General features: G+C 41.8%; 1 protein-coding gene across 5 annotated transcripts in view; it reads right to left on the bottom strand.

The window, feature by feature from the left end:
* The window catches only part of LOC106074109 (uncharacterized), a 175,851-nt gene that overhangs the window by 14,970 nt on the left and 143,287 nt on the right, over positions 1–17,594 (bottom strand). For all 5 annotated transcript variants that reach the window (XM_056012871.1, XM_056012870.1, XM_056012874.1 and 2 more), the window contains 4 exons: positions 8,684–8,781; positions 7,480–7,908; positions 6,930–7,079; positions 129–295 (listed from right to left, as the gene is read on the bottom strand). In XM_056012871.1, the coding sequence (XP_055868846.1) occupies positions 129–295; positions 6,930–7,079; positions 7,480–7,908; positions 8,684–8,781 (844 nt within the window). The remainder of the gene's footprint in view (positions 1–128; positions 296–6,929; positions 7,080–7,479; positions 7,909–8,683; positions 8,782–17,594) is intronic.

Here is a 17,594-nt window from a genome sequence, read left to right as displayed (position 1 = left end):
AATTATGTCTGTCAAAAAGCCCCTTCCAATTGTGTCTGTCAAAAAGCCCCTTCCAATTATGTCTGTCAAAAGCCCCTTCCAATTATGTCTATCTATTAAACCCTTCTGATGTCTAGTCTAATGTTCACCTGATGCCATCCTGAGAACAACAGTTCACGTCTGCTCCATAGTAGATCAAGTGCCTGGCCACAGCCACACTGCCTCTGACACAACTCTCGTGAAGCGGGGTGTAGCCTGCATTGTCTCTGGAGTTCACATGGACAGTTTTGGTCTTTAGACAATAAAGGGTGATTTCCTAATATAATAGAGAAAAGTAGATGTGATAAGGTCATACATTTTGGTATTTAGACTAGATATGCAATTTAAAAATATAATTTGAATAACAATTCGTTGGGACTTGTTTGCATTCAGTAGAAGTACGAGGGAAAGGATATTTATCATATTAGAGATAGACATTAGATAGACATAGACTAGAGATAATGAGAACGAAGGAATATTATTATATTATTAATATTATATATTATATTATTACTTTCACCTCCCAGAAAAAATTATCAAAAGAAGATCTTCCTTTATGAGATCCATATAAAAGTACAGCCATTACGTAACAAACCCTATCGAAAGTCCACATAAAAACATATCAATCAAACAATACAAAAATAATCAAATCTATTTATATTTAAAAAAAAAATCAAACATACAGAACTCTCCAGTGCGCTGAAATCAAATTATCTTCGCCTTTTGATATTACTTCCCTTACTTTACAACCCTCCCCCCATCAAACATCGAGAGATAATAACATCACAAAATCTTTCCTGGGTTTTTTTTTTTCTTCTTCTTCTCAAGTTGGTTTTATCTCCCCAGAACTAAATGTAGCTCTAAACTAGAAATATAACAAATATGATATTACAGACGTATCGAACACTTCACTCGTGTCTGGTTTCTTCAAAAGATACAGGAGTATGGAATTAACAGAATAAAAAATAAATAAATTATAATATAACACTATAAACAGAAAAACAAAACCCTGCGCATCAAAAGAAACATGAGAAATGAATAAATGTGACTCCCTCCCCAAAAAAAAAAAAAAGAATTATCAATGTTATATTGCTGTCCAAGAAAGCAACACTGATTACTTCCGTAAACATTCAGCAAACAAAGAAAAACATACAAACATCGATTTATTACATATAAACACAAGATGTAACATAAGGATAGATATATGGCAGTTGCAGTCGCCCATGGTCTCACGCTTCAAGGGGGGGGGGGGGCTTCAAATACGAACAAATTTAACTTTTGAAAATATGCATAGTAGGCAACCTAAATATGAAACCATTTGGATATCAACTGTACACGTAATCCAATGTTAGAACACCCCAAAGTCCATTTTTATTGAAGTCTTTAAAAGCGGGCTGGGGCCTACACAAAAATATTGCCCAGGGCTTCCACTTCCTTAAATCCGGCCCTGCACATCACAGATGAGCACAGAGACGGTGCAAAGATATACATATAAAAAATAAATAAATATAAAAACATTAAAAAAAAGAAGCTTAAACTAAGCGTAGTTATATCAATTGGTTTGGATGATTGGATCGGTCATGTAATTAAATTTGTAATAGACCTTGTTTTTGATTTGCGATATTTCATGCTTTTGGCTTAATCTTTAGGCCTATGCTATGATGCTATCACTAGGCCTATGCTATGATGCTATCACTTGCCTGGACCAGTTGGGAATGAAAAAAGAGGGAGGTGGAAGAACGGGGTATCTGGGTGATCGCTTTTTAAATGCTTTTATTAATAAAAATTTATAAAAAAAAGGGAACGACCTGAATTCAAACTCGGTGCCTAAACCTCCCCAAGCCGACACTCTAGCTCTGTGCTAGCGAAGTGCTTACATAAAAGTTATCTATTGTTAGTTACAAACGTTAATACGCCGCAAATTAAAGTGTATATTTAGATCTAGTAGATGTGTAGTAATGAGCTGTGTCAAACTGTCAATCAAGGACATGCATTTGTGTGTGTGTCAGTCTTTGACCTTTTCGCTGGAATTTATATTTATAGCTTTTATATAGCGCTACTTTTATGCTTATAGCATGCTCGGAGCGCTTTGGTCCAATCTCATTTTTGGACCAGTGGAGGGGGTATCTAGGAGTTGGTTTTCCGTGCCGCCTTTAGGACTTTAGGCGCTCAGTAAACACGACTCTGCCCGAGTCGGGTAACGAGCCTTCTAGGTAGCCAAGCCAAGCCAAGTTCAAGCGCACTTAGCCTCTCGACCAAGCTTACCTTTGAGCATGCATAGTATATAATAGTATATCATATGTACATAATAATAACAACAAAAAAAGTATCAAAGACCCAAGTTAAAAAGCTGGCTCAATAACGAGTCTCGTGTCCAGAGCAAAAGATAAAGTGTTGGAAACTTATTTCGTGACCTGGTGACGTCAAACTACCAGGTCCCTCGAAGTCGGACCATCAACTAGGTCGGGATGACCCAAACAATAAAACTTGAACTTCTAGTTCGCCGGTTCTCTTAAAGTGTGGAAAACCGATTTTACTGCGTCCGTCCGGGAAGGGAGAGAGAGTGAGTGAGTGAGAGAGAGATTGAGAGAGAAAGTGAGAGTGAGTGAGAGTGAAAAAAAAAGAAAGAGGTTTCTTTCACCAACCCCCAATTTACGATGTTGCTACTCAAGGGAAGTTACATAGATAAAAGGGAAGTAACTTCTTAAAAAAAAAAAAAGGGAAATAACCTCAGTCGATTCTGACATAAGCTCCGCATTTAGATCTGGTCAGCACTTTTCTGGGCTAACAACGCTCTACCCACTCCATTCTTTTTTGTCTTGTTTCTTTTTCTCCAACATTTTTTTACTTAATTCTCTCCGGGGGAAATAACTCCCAAACTTTTATTTTTGTTACTTCCCCTTGTGAAAGTTGGCCACGGGGATGTGTTGAAATGGACACACGAGGGTGTGGGAGACACCAAGACTGGAATGTCGGAAGCAAGTCTAAGGGAACCACCAAGACAGATCTAGGCAGTGGCGTAGCAAGGTACCCGTGCACCCGGGTTCAGGATTACGACGCTAGGCCCCCACATCCCTACCTGTAATTAAACAGTGACTGAGCCCAAATTGTCTCTAATGGAGTATTTTATCAAGAAAGAAGACAGACAACACACAACGTACACATGTTCCTCAGTTGTAAGCAACTACATCTAAACAGGGCAGTCTGTCAGTGGGCCTACTACATCTAAACAGGGCAGTCTGTCAGTGGGCCTACTACATCTAAACAGGGCAGTCTGTCAATAGGCCTACTACATCCTAAACAGGGCAGTCTGTCAGTGGGCCTACTACATCTAAACAGGGCAGTCTGTCAGTGGGCCTACTACATCTAAACAGGGCAGTCTGTCAATAGGCCTACTACATCTAAACAGGGCAGTCTGTCAGTGGGCCTACTACATCTAAACAGGGCAGTCTGTCAGTGGGCCTACTACATCTAAACAAGGCAGTCTGTCAGTGGGCCTACTACATCTAAACAGGGCAGTCTGTCAGTGGGCCAACTACATCTAAACAAGGCAGTCTGTCAGTGGGCCTACTACATCTAAACAGGGCAGTCTGTCAGTGGGCCTACTACATCTAAACAAGGCAGTCTGTCAGTGGGCCTACTACATCTAAACAGGGCAGTCTGTCAGTGGGCCTACTACATCTAAACAGGGCAGTCTGTCAGTGGGCCTACTACATCTAAACAAGGCAGTCTGTCAGTGGGCCTACTACATTTAAACAAGGCAGTCTGTCAGTGGGCCTACTACATCTAAACAGGGCAGTCTGTCAGTGGGCCTACTACATCTAAACAGGGCAGTCTGTCAGTGGGCCAACTACATCTAAACAGGGCAGTCTGTCAGTGGGCCTACTACATCTAAACAGGGCAGTCTGTCAGTGGGCCTACTACATCTAAACAGGGCAGTCTGTCAGTGGGCCTACTACATCTAAACAGGGCAGTCTGTCAGTGGGCCTACTACATCTAAACAAGGCAGTCTGTCAGTGGGCCTACTACATCTAAACAGGGGCAGTCTGTCAGTGGGCCTACTACATCTAAACAGGGCAGTCTGTCAGTGGGCCTACTACATCTAAACAGGGCAGTCTGTCAGTGGGCCTACTACATCTAAACAGGGCAGTCTGTCAGTGGGCCTACTACATCCTAAACAGGGCAGTCTGTTAATAGGCCTACTACATCCTAAACAGGGCAGTCTGTCAGTGGGCCTACTACATCTAAACAGGGCAGTCTGTCAGTGGGCCTACTACATCTAAACAGGGCAGTCTGTCAGTGGGCCTACTACATCTAAACAGGGCAGTCTGTCAGTGGGCCTACTACATCTAAACAGGGCAGTCTGTCAGTGGGCCTACTACATCTAAACAGGGCAGTCTGTCAGTGGGCCTACTACATCTAAACAGGGCAGTCTGTCAGTGGGCCTACTACATCCTAAACAGGGCAGTCTGTTAATAGGCCTACTACATCCTAAACAGGGCAGTCTGTCAGTGGGCCTACTACATCTAAACAGGGCAGTCTGTCAGTGGGCCTACTACATCTAAACAGGGCAGTCTGTCAGTGGGCCTACTACATCTAAACAGGGCAGTCTGTCAGTGGGCCTACTACATCCTAAACAGGGCAGTCTGTTAATAGGCCTACTACATCCTAAACAGGGCAGTCTGTCAGTGGGCCTACTACATCTAAACAGGGCAGTCTGTCAGTGGGCCTACTACATCTAAACAGGGCAGTCTGTCAGTGGGCCTACTACATCTAAACAGGGCAGTCTGTCAGTGGGCCTACTACATCTAAACAGGGCAGTCTGTCAGTGGGCCTACTACATCCTAAACAGGGCAGTCTGTCAGTGGGCCTACTACATCTAAACAGGGCAGTCTGTCAGTGGGCCTACTACATCCTAAACAGGGCAGTCTGTCAGTGGGCCTACTACATCTAAACAGGGCAGTCTGTCAGTGGGCCTACTACATCCTAAACAGGGCAGTCTGTCAGTGGGCCTACTACATCTAAACAGGGGCAGTCTGTCAGTGGGCCTACTACATCTAAACAGGGGCAGTCTGTCAGTGGGCCTACTACATCTAAACAGGGCAGTCTGTCAGTGGGCCTACTACATCTAAACAGGGCAGACTGTCAGTGGGCCTACTACATCTAAACAGGGCAGTTTGTCAGTGGGCCTACTACATCTAAAAACAGGGCAGTCTGTCAGTAGGCCTACTACATCTAAACAGGGCAGTTTGTCAGTGGCCTACTACATCCTAAACAGGGCAGTCTATCAGGTTACATCCTAGCCCAAACCTCACGTAGGAAGGCGGGGACAGGGTTCAAACCCGAGATCATCGATCGAAAGGCCAGAGCGCATACCACTCGACCAGGCAGCCATCCATCTACAGTTCTAATAGCACTCTAAGTGAGGGTCATGCTGATGATACTAATTTACACGACCAATCATTCGCGGGGCTTAGTACACGTGACATACTATTTAACTCTTTCTCTCCTAACTGACGATACCAGCGTTGATTCCACCAGAGTGTGGTAAATAATTACGGAGAGAAAGAGTTAATATATGACGGTCTATCCGTAAAGGAAGTCAATCGTTACGACTGGACATTAGACCTAGGATTTTTAATTTCCGGATCTTTAGGGCGTCTCCCGATCTCAAATGGGTACCTGACATTGGTTGGAGAAAAATGAAGGCGGTTGGTCGTTGTGCTGGCCACACATAACGCCTCTGAAACATATGACCTTTACATCATCTGCACTACAGATCGCAAGATAAAAAAAAAAGGGGGGGGGGCACTACGCAAAATTAATAAACTGCCAATGTCGTCATTTTGGTCCCAATCACAAAAACACCCACGCGGTCAAAATATTTGTGTATACTAAAAACACACACATGAACGCCACCTTCTTTACTGTTGCTGAAGTAGAATTTCATTTTTTCCCCTGCTATCGTAATCTCGATGTCTGGTGACATTTTCTAAACCTAATCTCGTGACAAAGTAGAACACTAACTAGGAACAACAAGAGAGAGTTTTAAAATGTCACCCTGAGCGTATTTCAAAACTACAGAAAGCTTCAAAGAGGGAACGAGAGTACAGTTTACGTCTTTTAGGGTCACGACATCTACAGCATTATCTTATAAATTACAGACGTCTCGTCAAATCAGAACTTCGTCCTACGACCTACACGAATCCATGTGCTAAACTCTGCTAGGTCCTCGGTTTCCCTGGCTGATTTAGGCAACCCCCCGTCTTATCGGCACCATGTATGAAGAAGCACTTGGACGAATTATGTCTTTTTTTTTTTAACCACCCACAAATGTCTCCCCCCCCCCTCCCAAACACACACGTAACTTTTTTGTTTTGCTCACAACCAAAATGAGATAAACAGATGAATCGGATTGTCCCAACTATAATAATAACAATAACAATAATGATAAAATGAGGAAAGAAGACAAAAATGAGGAAAGAAAAGAAACAAGCGAAAAAAAAAACAAAAAAAAATTTGTTTTAAACAAAGCTTTTATAATGGAAAGAACTACACATTTACAGCAATATATATATATATATATGTGTGTGTGTGTGTGTGTACTGTAAGATTTATTTTCCTTTTTCTATATCTGTATTCTGTAAGAAACAAAATTAATTCATTACCACTGAATGGAAATTTAAAAAAAAAAATCATTTATTGATTCATGCTTTGTTAGGTAGGATGAATAATTGTGCAAAGTTTCAAACCCAGAAGTGGGAGAAATAACGTGTTCATGATTTGTAACAGACAGCCAGAGCAGTGAACTGATGAAAGCTTTTTTGAAAAACACAATGGAGAGACAAAGGAGACGTCTCTAAATAGCTCTACTGTTTACTGGGAGGGGGGGGGGTCGATCTAACTTTTACCTCATGTCCCATTCTGGCAGCTCGGTGCAGCAAAGTCTCGCCCGAGTTCTTGTTGATGGTCAGCTTCTTGACGTCTGCTGGGACAGGCACATTTTCCACAGGGATGCTGCTAATGGCGTCCTGCTGGTCGACCTCATACTCGCCATCATCCTAGACACGGAAGCGGAACAAAAAAAAAAAAAAAAGGAATGCATGCGTCATTGGCACGTGACCAGGCCGCTTTCATCAGGGGAGACTAATAATATGTGCTCCCATTAGTTATGGGTACATAAGCGAGCAGGATTTAAAAAAAAAAAAGCAAAGAATGTTGTCAATGGTTGACCATTCAGATGATGCAAACCAAGGCGTCCAATCAGGCTCCCCCCCCTCTCTTAGAATCTAAGCTATTTTTTAAAAATCATATTAATAAAGCATGTATTTAATAATTTTTTACAATTCGATAACTGATACTTTTGTTATAGACATCCAAATAACGACTACATTTTTCTTTAAATTTCAATAAACGACACAGTTTAAAAGTGATAGTTCTTGTCCAGCAAACTAATACTACCTCCTGGCCGCCATCTTGATCAGCCTCCTCGTCATCTCCTCCGTGTTTGGACTTCATCTTCCCTCCACGAGACTTTTTCTTCTTGTTGGAGGAGCCGTCGTCCGAGACCATCTCCGCGGCCAGATCGTCCGGGACGTTCTCCACATCGGACTCGTAGTCCTCTTTGTGTTGGCCAGAGCTGCCAGCAGATCCGCCTTTCCCGGCCGATCCGCCTTTCCCGCCGGATGACGCCAGGGTGGAAGCTTTCGTGCCGCCTTTGTTGCCAGAGTTTTTTGTGGCGCCGCCCTGGTGGGTCCTCTTGGCGCTGCCTGGGGTGCTCTTCGTCTCAGACATCTCCCACGGCTCGTCCAGTGCGGTGTCATCCTGCTCATTGTCGATGGACTGATCTCTTTGCTGCTGCTGTAGTCGTTCTCTGGCCTTGCTGCTTGCCTGAAGAAAAAACAACAGAAAGCTAGATCTAGGTTTTTTTTCTTTGGTACGTTCTTCCAGCTCTATCTCTAAAACGCAATAAATTTAAGCAGTGTAAAAAATAAAGACGTCTCTCTTTGATCGATGCATTTAGCATTTGATGATGATTTGTTTCTAAGTATCCTGAACCCGCTATTATGTTGCTAAGCGTTATAATTTTTCGACACTTATGGATGTTGCAGACGACATTACTGAATATTAGGATGGGACAGTTGTTCGATTTTGTAGGAACTCTTCAGTATTGGAGATTTTAACCATAAACTAATCTATGTCAAGGACGCTACATTTAATTTCAATGTTTCGCTGTTTACAAAATAACACTTTATTTTGTTTGTTCACCGGATACACCAACTTGCTATTTATGGGTTAGCCTTAATGCATGAATATCTCCAATGATGCAACACTTAGACGCATCGCTTCTCAAACTGTGGGGCGCGCGCTCCTAAAATAAGGAAGGGGTCAAGAGTTTCATCTCTAGCGGAGGCAGTGAAACGGCTTGAAATAATAAGCCGAGGGTTCTACGAGCATTAATTATTTGGTTGGTCGTTGTCCTGGCCGCATGACATCCACGTTAACCGTTTGATCAAAGAAACGAGTGAATTATATTTCTTTGAATTTTCTGAAATATTCCAATGATTAAAAACCAAATAAACTTCATTAATTTCAAATATACATTTACACTTTAAAGCTATCTATTTGGCTTAAGGAAAACGGAATATATAATGAATCTACTTGCCTGTCTTTTGGCTCTGACGACTGCCCTTCTGTTAGCCTCCTTGTGCAGCTCCTGCTCATAGGCAGCATTGCGGTTATATCTCCGGATCTTGCGCTTTCCTGGGAAGTGTAGAATAGTAAAATAGAATATTGGCTAATGGTACTAGCCTCAGACTTATCATTACTTTCCCTAACTTTTGACCACGCCAATCTTGTGGTTGCAGACGCGCAGTGAATTGGCACCGATGCACGGTACCCCATTGGCCCCCCCTTCTTGGAGACATCATGTACCCCTTGCCCCCCCCCCTCTCCATCACGTCCTTGGTAGGCTTTCCTCCATCTGTTGAATTCTGGCTCATATTAATTTACCAACCGAATTTTAATTTTCTGAAAAGTTAGTGCTGATGAACCTTGAGTTATATTACTTTCCTACTTTAAAAACGAAACGGTTTGATAGCAATTCGTCTACTTAAGCAAACTCACGACTACCTAAATACCACATGAAAGGGTGATTAGAGCTTAGAAGTATTCAAAAACAAATAACCACATTTCTCTCTTTAAAAAACAAAACAAATAGCGATAAAAAAAAAACCAATCGAATTATATACTAAAGTAAACACAGACCATAAGGATTTAAAACAACAATAAAACTACTAGATCGAAACAACACCCTCGAGACAAAATCATACATCCTAAAAATAAATTAAAAAAACAAAAGCACCACAAACACCAATAACAGGAGTCACAGTGGCCTAGTGGCAAAGCGCTTGGCTTCTGAACCTAGGGGGTTCCGGGTTCGAATCTAGTTGAAGACGGGGCTTTTCCATTTCGGGATTTTAATGGGGGCGTCTGAGTCCTCCCAACTCTAATGTGTACCTGACATTAGTTGGGGAAGGTAAAGGCGTTGGTTGTTGTGCTGGCCAGATGACCCTCGCTGACCATAGAAACAGATAACCTTTACATCATCTGCCCTATAAATCGCAAGGTCTGAAAGTGGAGGCCCACTTATTACGACTGGATTATTGGCAGATTTATACTTTATACAATTAGATCCCCAAATGCAAGATTGCAGCGGGGACCACCTGTTAGATGACGGACATTAACTGGTACAGTATGGTCACACCGACTTAACCATTAACAAAGGATATGAGAATCACATCATTGGACCATTTTGTACCGACCACGTTATACGAGTTCTCAAGAAGAGAAATCTCTCGACGCAGGAAGTTCAAATTTAGAAAGAGCCAAGCTGGGCCACCACGTGACAATGACGAACTATCAAACACAAACAGACGGGTTTAAGAGCTGAGCTTAAAATGGAAACGCACACACGCGCGCACACACTTTGACGACCAATTGGAGGCCAAAAAAAAATAGGGGGGGTTTGAGAGGGGGGATGGGGCGAGTAACTAGACTTAAGATTAAGACAAAGAAGGCGATGACCAGAAATAGCTTCACGCTTTTAATGGAATCACCCAGTGACAAGACTGAAAATACAACTCGAGTGACAATAGGAGGGCGGGGGGGGGGGGGGGGGAAGCAAGACCAGTGACTATTAGCAGATCACGTGGTTCAAAGGCCAGGGGACAGAACGGTCTGAAATCTTTACCGGCACATTTCAGAATTAATTAGCCTTCTATTTTTCACGTATACGTCTGAAGGCTCCACTAGTGCCTGATAGTGTGGCATGCACTCTGGATTGTCATTCAGTGGTCTCCATATTCCTAGGTTCGAACCCAGCCCGCTGCCTTCCCCAAGTCGTCCTGCGGGAGGTTAGGTCTAGGATGTAATTATCTTCAAATCTGAAGGGACATCCGAAACAAGTCAAACGGCTGTGCAAACAGCACGAACACATTGGAGATGAATAAAATAATGAGGAAAGCTGTTCCATTGGACAAAGGGCAAAGTTTGAAACACCCAACTGTGAACGACCAACACACTACCAAAAAGCGTAGTGTGAATGCGCTATACAAATAAGCCCAACCGTTAGCCACCGCGTGGTTACAAGAGGATGTTTTAGTCTTAAATTTAGATCTAGCTAGGTGTTGAATTTGGAGATTGGACCAAACATTATTATTATAATAAACCACACAAAAAAAAAACACTGCTTTTCACTCTGGCATTTTGGAGTCGTCTGTGGCCTACCAAGACAGCGGACGACAATGCCGATTATCTTGCATCATTCACACTACATAGCCCCCAACCAATTCACTAACCTCTTCCCACCATCACCATAGAAACACACACACATTTACACCCCATAACAACAAGGTATGGAACTCATATCAACAATTTTACAATTACAGTTTACCAGCCTTTCAAGTTACTTTTATGCTCTTCTTACTAGAGAGTTGTAGAAGATGTTATTTACTTAATGACCTTTTTTGTCTTCAACCTACTACTTCCTGTCACGTTCAGCCTCTTTCTGAACTAAGTAACAACAGACATTTTTTAGTTTGAGGTCTTTTATCGAATACAGGTCATGTGCTGACGAAATTCCGGCACATGCTTGCTAGCATATACTTCTGCAGCCTTGACATTGTTTAACCCTTGCCCTTAGTACTCTAACCTTTCTACTCGTCGCGCTAACTCCGCTCGCGCCTTTTACTCCCCCCCCCCCCAACCGCTCCTCCTAGGGACATTTTCGTCATTCACTTAGATCAAACGTGTTTTAAAAATAGCTACATCGCTACGTAAGAGAGAGAGAGAGAGAGAGGTGGAAGGGAGGGAATTTTCAGTCCTTTTCGTGATTTCCGGAGGATGTTATCAGAAATAGAGGAACAAAATAGCCTGACGGAGAAACATGATCTCCTATGGTCTACAAAAAAAAAAAAGCTCAAAAGCCAATACACTTGGATAGGGTTGCAAGAGAACAGAGTGCCAGTGGTGCTCAAATGTTTTCGGTATTGGGGGGTCCAACACATGCGTCACGGGTCACATGATCACCCAACAAAAAAATAATAATATCGCCGGGTCGAATGGAAACGAGACTCTAGGGTTTAATTATGCATACTGGTCAAGGGGTTTTGATGGGCAGGATAGCATCGGCCGGATCCCTGAATTACATGAATCAGGTTCTTTCGCGGAGAGTTGTTTCCCTTGAAGGCTGCTCCGCAAGATCAATGGATCAGTACTGGAATACGAAAGAGAGACATCCCACATGAGTATCTTCCATGTTAGATGCCGCCTCAAAAGTATAGGCGAAGATCACCTCATGTGTAACCATGCACCTCAAATGTATCCATTCACATGAAGATCTACTTATTTGTCACGAGTAAATTGTATTGCATAGCCTCACATCTTCGCCCAAAGGTGTACTTTAACAGAGACATTGCATCCGAACATCAGCTGGGGAAGGCAAACCAGATGCAGAGGGCTGGGCGTCACCAATCATTTACTGCCCTAGATACACCACTATGCATTACTATAAATGCCAACATCAATGGCGCCCTCCCCGCGGAGTTGCAGGAAAATTAAAGTTTTACAAGTTCATTCTTACTAGTGTTTTACCCAGTGGCTTGTGACCATGTGATCTATAGAGTTGGGTGGACTCATTCAAAATCCCAGATTCGAACCCAGGACCCCAAGTTTGGAAGCCAAACGTTTAACCGCTCAGCCAGCGCGCTCTCATATCACAGGTGTGGTCAAGAAATAGGCAGACCTATTATCAATTATAATATATATCAGGTATAATGTTCATTAGACGCTAACAAAAATAGTAACAATATCAGTGCATTCGATACAGTGCCAAACAAAAAAAAAACAAACTACAAACTTGAATAACTTATGTATAACCAGGGCCGGCCTTAGGTAATTGGGAGGCCATAGGGAAAGTGAATAGCAGAAAAGGGTGACCTCCAAATGAACAAAAAAAAAACAAAAAAAAAAAAAAAACGAAAAATATGCAATGAGTTCAAAACCTAACTTGTTTCTATATCTTAACACACAAGTTAAATTCATAGAGCGCCGATAGCATGGCTCAAAGATAGAAATTCAGGATCACCAGATTAGCAATGATATTTCGACACTTCACCAAAAGGAAGAAACATAGGTCTTCTAACATCTGTAGTTTTACAAGTAGATCTAAACTTTCGTGAGTAGAACTTGAATCATAGCAGAGACTTAGAGCTAAGATGGTAAACATACACCCAGAGATTTGATCCTTGGTTTCGCATTTTTTGCATATGCCGGCTCTGGTAGAACTTAAACTATAATTCTATTATATATAAGAGTGGGGAAAAAAGAAATGGGGAAGTGCGTGTAAAGGTATCTGTGTGTGTGTGTGTTTACGTGAGAGGAAAAGATTTGGGGGGGGGGGGGGTAAGCAGAAAAATAAAAAGGGGAATCGACGAGTCACAGAGAGCGTGAAGAAAAATGGAGAAATAAGATGGAGGGTGAGAGCGAGATAGACACAGAGACGGGGAAAGAGAAATGAAGTAGAGAAGGCGAGAAAGAGAATTGTCAGAGAAAGAGAGAAGGCGTGGTGAGTGCGAGAGAAATGGAGATAAAAACAAGAGAGATAGTTAAGGGGGAAAGTAAAAGAGGGGGAAAAGAAAGGAGGATTAAAGGAAGGCGGAGGTAATTAGATCAGATAACAATTCTATGATGTACTTTAGCGAGGGCCTCTCTCTCGTGTAATTAATTCGCTCACAAGTCGCGCGGGTGCTGAGAGGAGGGTTAGAGCCAGGAGGAGGACAAGATAATGACAGACAGCTTGACAAGATTAACTCTATGTCACCGGCAATAGGAATAGCGTGAGCAGAAAGCAAGTAGTACAGAGCTAACTAACACAATTCACCCAGTAACAAAACATGTAACAGTGTTACACAGGACCACGGACTCTCGTACAACGCTCGTCCATTGTAACACGAAGCCCAGAAGTGAGTCAGACACATCCCACACCTTCTTCTATGCCAAATTCCAAAACAAATTCCACCAGGATTTGAGCCCAAGACCTTCACTTCAACACTGGAATGAACAAGACCGTAATAATGGACACATCATAATCAGACAATATTTCTAAAGATATTTAATTTTGTTTTTGAAATGCGCTATGACCTGTTCTACAATATGCAAAGACATATAGACCTTATCAAAAACAAAGAAAAGAAGGAATTATGGTCAGTATCACCTAATAAAGAATAACCTCAGAGAATAGCAAGAACTTGTGGCAACACCAAAGGTCTATGGCAACACCAAAGACATATGACAATACCAAATACACATGGCAAGGCCAAAGACATATGACAATACCAAATACACATGGCAAGGCCAAAGACCTATGGCAAGACCAAAGACCTATGGCAAGACCAAAGACCCATGACAAGACCAAAGATCAATGACAAGACCAAAGACCCATGACAAGGCCAAAGACCTATGGCAAGACCAAAGACCTATGGCAAGACCAAAGACCCATGACAAGACCAAAGACCCATGACAAGACCAAAGAACTATGACAATACAAAAGATCTATGACAAACCAAGTACCTATGACAAGACCAAAGACCCATGACAAGACCAAAGACCTATGACAATACCAAATACCTATGACCTTTACAAATGTCAATTTTCATGCTTGTGACTAATTAATTAACTAACTGGTAGTTGTTTTTTTTAAATTGATTCCTGTGTTGTCATCGACAATGAATAATTGTGCAAGGTTTCAACTTGGTCCGAATTGGGAGAACTAACGTGTACACGACTTGTACCCGACAGACAAGAGTGAGAGAGTTAATATCAGCTTTTGTAAATAGCATGTATACATTTACTTCAGTTTGTAAGAATTGACTAAATGCGCCCAATGATGACCAGCGGTCTTTACCCAGGTCCCCCCCCCCCCCCAAAACAAAAAAAACATGAAACAAAAAGATAGGACCCTCCCCCCTTTTCCCCTCTGTAACCTGAGTATTGTTTGGTATTACTCTAGAAGTCTATGTAGAAGTGAGTCTAGGAGTCGAAACGTCCCAGAAGTGACGTTGACGTATCGAGTGACTGTTAAAAAAGTAGTTAAATAACAACGGAACAAATAATAGCATGTATTTAACCAGGAAAAATACGAATCGATCTAATGGCGTTTACTCTGAAATTATAGTCAAACATTCCTGTTGATACATGGCGTAGCATCTAATTGCTATAATCAATTGTAGGCAAGGCAGAATTCTCCCCCTCTCTCTCTCTCCCACTTACTTTCTCTTGTTCTCTTATACGTTCCTCTCCTATCTCACCCCCCCCCCCTCTCCTTCTCTGACAGCAAAAAAAAAAAAAAAATTTGAACACGACACTATTGAACTACACTTTGAAGATGTATAGACTAAAGCTTTCTGAGGCGAGGCGGTCATGAACGTTGTCAATTGTACACCGAACAAAAAGGTTATAGGAAACATTTATTTAGACCTAAGCTCTCTCGGCCTGCCACAAACAGTCTCGCGATATGTGGCAAGGACTTCCTTAGCAACAAACAAATCGTGTTTGAGCCCCACTTGCCTATATAACCTGTAGTTCTTCTACAAAACCAGACTTCTGGATTTAAAAAAAAGAAATATTGAGTGGGTTGGTTAAGTGGCGTGAAAAGATGTATTAAAAAGTAATTCCCCCCGCCCCCCCCCAACCAAAACAAACAACAACAACAATTAGTTTATACACTGGTACACATTACTTTTGCAATTCGATTATATATTACTGTGAACCACGCTGGACTGACGGTAACGCACTGAGACACACGGGTCGAATCCCAAAGGAGGCAAGGAATTTAGATTTCAGTGCTTCAACACAGAATGGTGAAACCTCATAAGATAGCTCTTCTTCCAGAAAGTTCATGAATGCGCTTGAAATAGAGCAGCGATTCCCAAACTGTGCTCCGCGGAACCAGAGTGCTCCGCGAGGCCTGAATAAGTACGTGTTCCAAGAACTACTGGAATAATTAACTAGTGGGTCACCACGTGAATTAATCTCTCTTTAAAAAAAATAAGCAATACTAAATACTCAGAATGTGCGAAGTGTTCCATTAAGGAAAACGTCTTGGGAACCACTGCACTACCGTATAATCAGAAGACATACATCTAAATAAAAAAAAATAAATCCAATAAAAAGAAAATGTTTCTAAATAAGTGTTGTTAGTAACCATGTGTTTATAACCTTTCGTTTGTACGGGCTGATGCTACTATCAAAATTAGAGAACCCTTGCTCTGTGTTACATTTCCCGGGAGTAATATTTAAACGTGATGATTAGATCGCGTGAAGCTGTAACATTGGAATCAATGGGATTCAAATCAAAGCCTGGACTTATCCCAGTTAATAATATATATTTAAAAAAACGAAACAATTATAATTCTGTTTGAAAACAGGAAAGTTGTGAAGTTCCAAAACATGAAAATCAAAGGGAATTTTCTAAAAAAAAAATTATTTTTGAAGCACGTCAAAAACTATCGTAGGGTAGAGACACGAAACAAATAGAAATGCGCGCCAAAATAAAGTAGGTCAGGGGGGTTGTGAAGGTATTTTTGCAAACTATTATAAAAATCAAAACTTCAATAAAATCTTGCGCAAGCGCCAATGGCTTCCTGTGAAAGCAAGAATTGACTACAAGGTGGCCACACTTTGCCATCAGTGTATCTAAAATAAAGAAATGCCCTTGTACCTTAGCGAACTGATTACTCCATGTGTCCCTCAGAGAGCCCTGCACTCCGCGGACTCAACACTTCTAGTGGTGCCACGTTTCTCCCCCTGAAAAGTTACGGTTTGCGGGCTTTTTCAGGGCACGGATCAGAGATTTGGGACTCACTCCACATTGATCTCAGACATGCTTCATTACATTCAAGAAGAACATTAAGACCTATCTGTTCAAAACTTGTTAAGAGTTGTTTGTCATTTTAGCTCTCGTGTTTATGTTTGTAATGTTATCACAGCGCCTTGGGCTTACATTTTGTTTGTTAAAAGCGCTTTATAAATTAAATTATTATTAAATTATTTTATTATTATTATACAAGGAGACGTTAATGAATCAAAAGTACCAAATTTCTATAAAAAAAACAACAAAAAACAGAACTTTTAAATGTCTGACTGAGTGTCTCTGTGTGTATCTGTGTGTTTGAGTGCCTCTGTGTGTGTGTGTGTTTGAGTGTCTGCATGTGTCGCATACATCAAGGATGGGATCTAAACACAGACCCAAGCCAATAAGATTTACCCCAGGGCCTACATCTCATTTTGTTGGAATTCGCTAACTCACCAGTTGGGATTGCAACCTACTTTTCATTCACCTCTTATCATCCACCAGTTTGCTATAAAGTGTGTGTGCGCGCGTGTGCGTGAGATAGTACAGACGAATGTATGAACTAAAATGTGCTATTTTTAGAGAATAAATGAAGGATCACATATAGTCTATATTTAAAACTGCAAGTCCGGTGTTTTGGACTGGAAATGATCGCTGATGAACATGGAACTGCGTGAAGACTATTTGGCGACAGTTACGCTGCGCAGGCAACGTACCCGTATGGGGGACGAACGGATGCCAAAAGCAGTCTTTTTTTTTGGAAGCTGAAAGCTGGTCGACGTAACAGAGGTGCCTCAAGGAAACGCTTTAAGGACCAGCTTAGGCGCCAACTTGATTTAACTGACATAGAAGAAAGCACCTGGTTGCATGCGGCTTCAGAACGAGGCAAATGGAGATCACTTACGAGGGCCGAGGGACACACATTTGAGGCCAAAAGAAAATTCGCTGCCGAGAACTGACGTAGACAGCGAAAAGAAAATCTAAATCGACCTGAGGCGGGCAATGGTTATGCCTGCGCTAGATGTGGCAAAATATATAAGTCACAGCTGGGGCTGCGTAGCCACGGGAAATAATGCATTCCTTTATTGATCTTCGGACTCGAAGACTAGCCTTATATGGCGACCTCAAGTAAATGTGGGAAGTTTGAGAAATACTAAAAGTCCTT

Source organism: Biomphalaria glabrata, chromosome 15 (assembly GCF_947242115.1).
Source record: "Biomphalaria glabrata chromosome 15, xgBioGlab47.1, whole genome shotgun sequence".
Taxonomy (NCBI): Eukaryota; Metazoa; Mollusca; class Gastropoda; family Planorbidae; genus Biomphalaria; species Biomphalaria glabrata.
The sequence above is the reverse complement of the archived record's forward strand: the minus strand, read 5'-3'. Positions and strand labels throughout refer to the sequence as shown.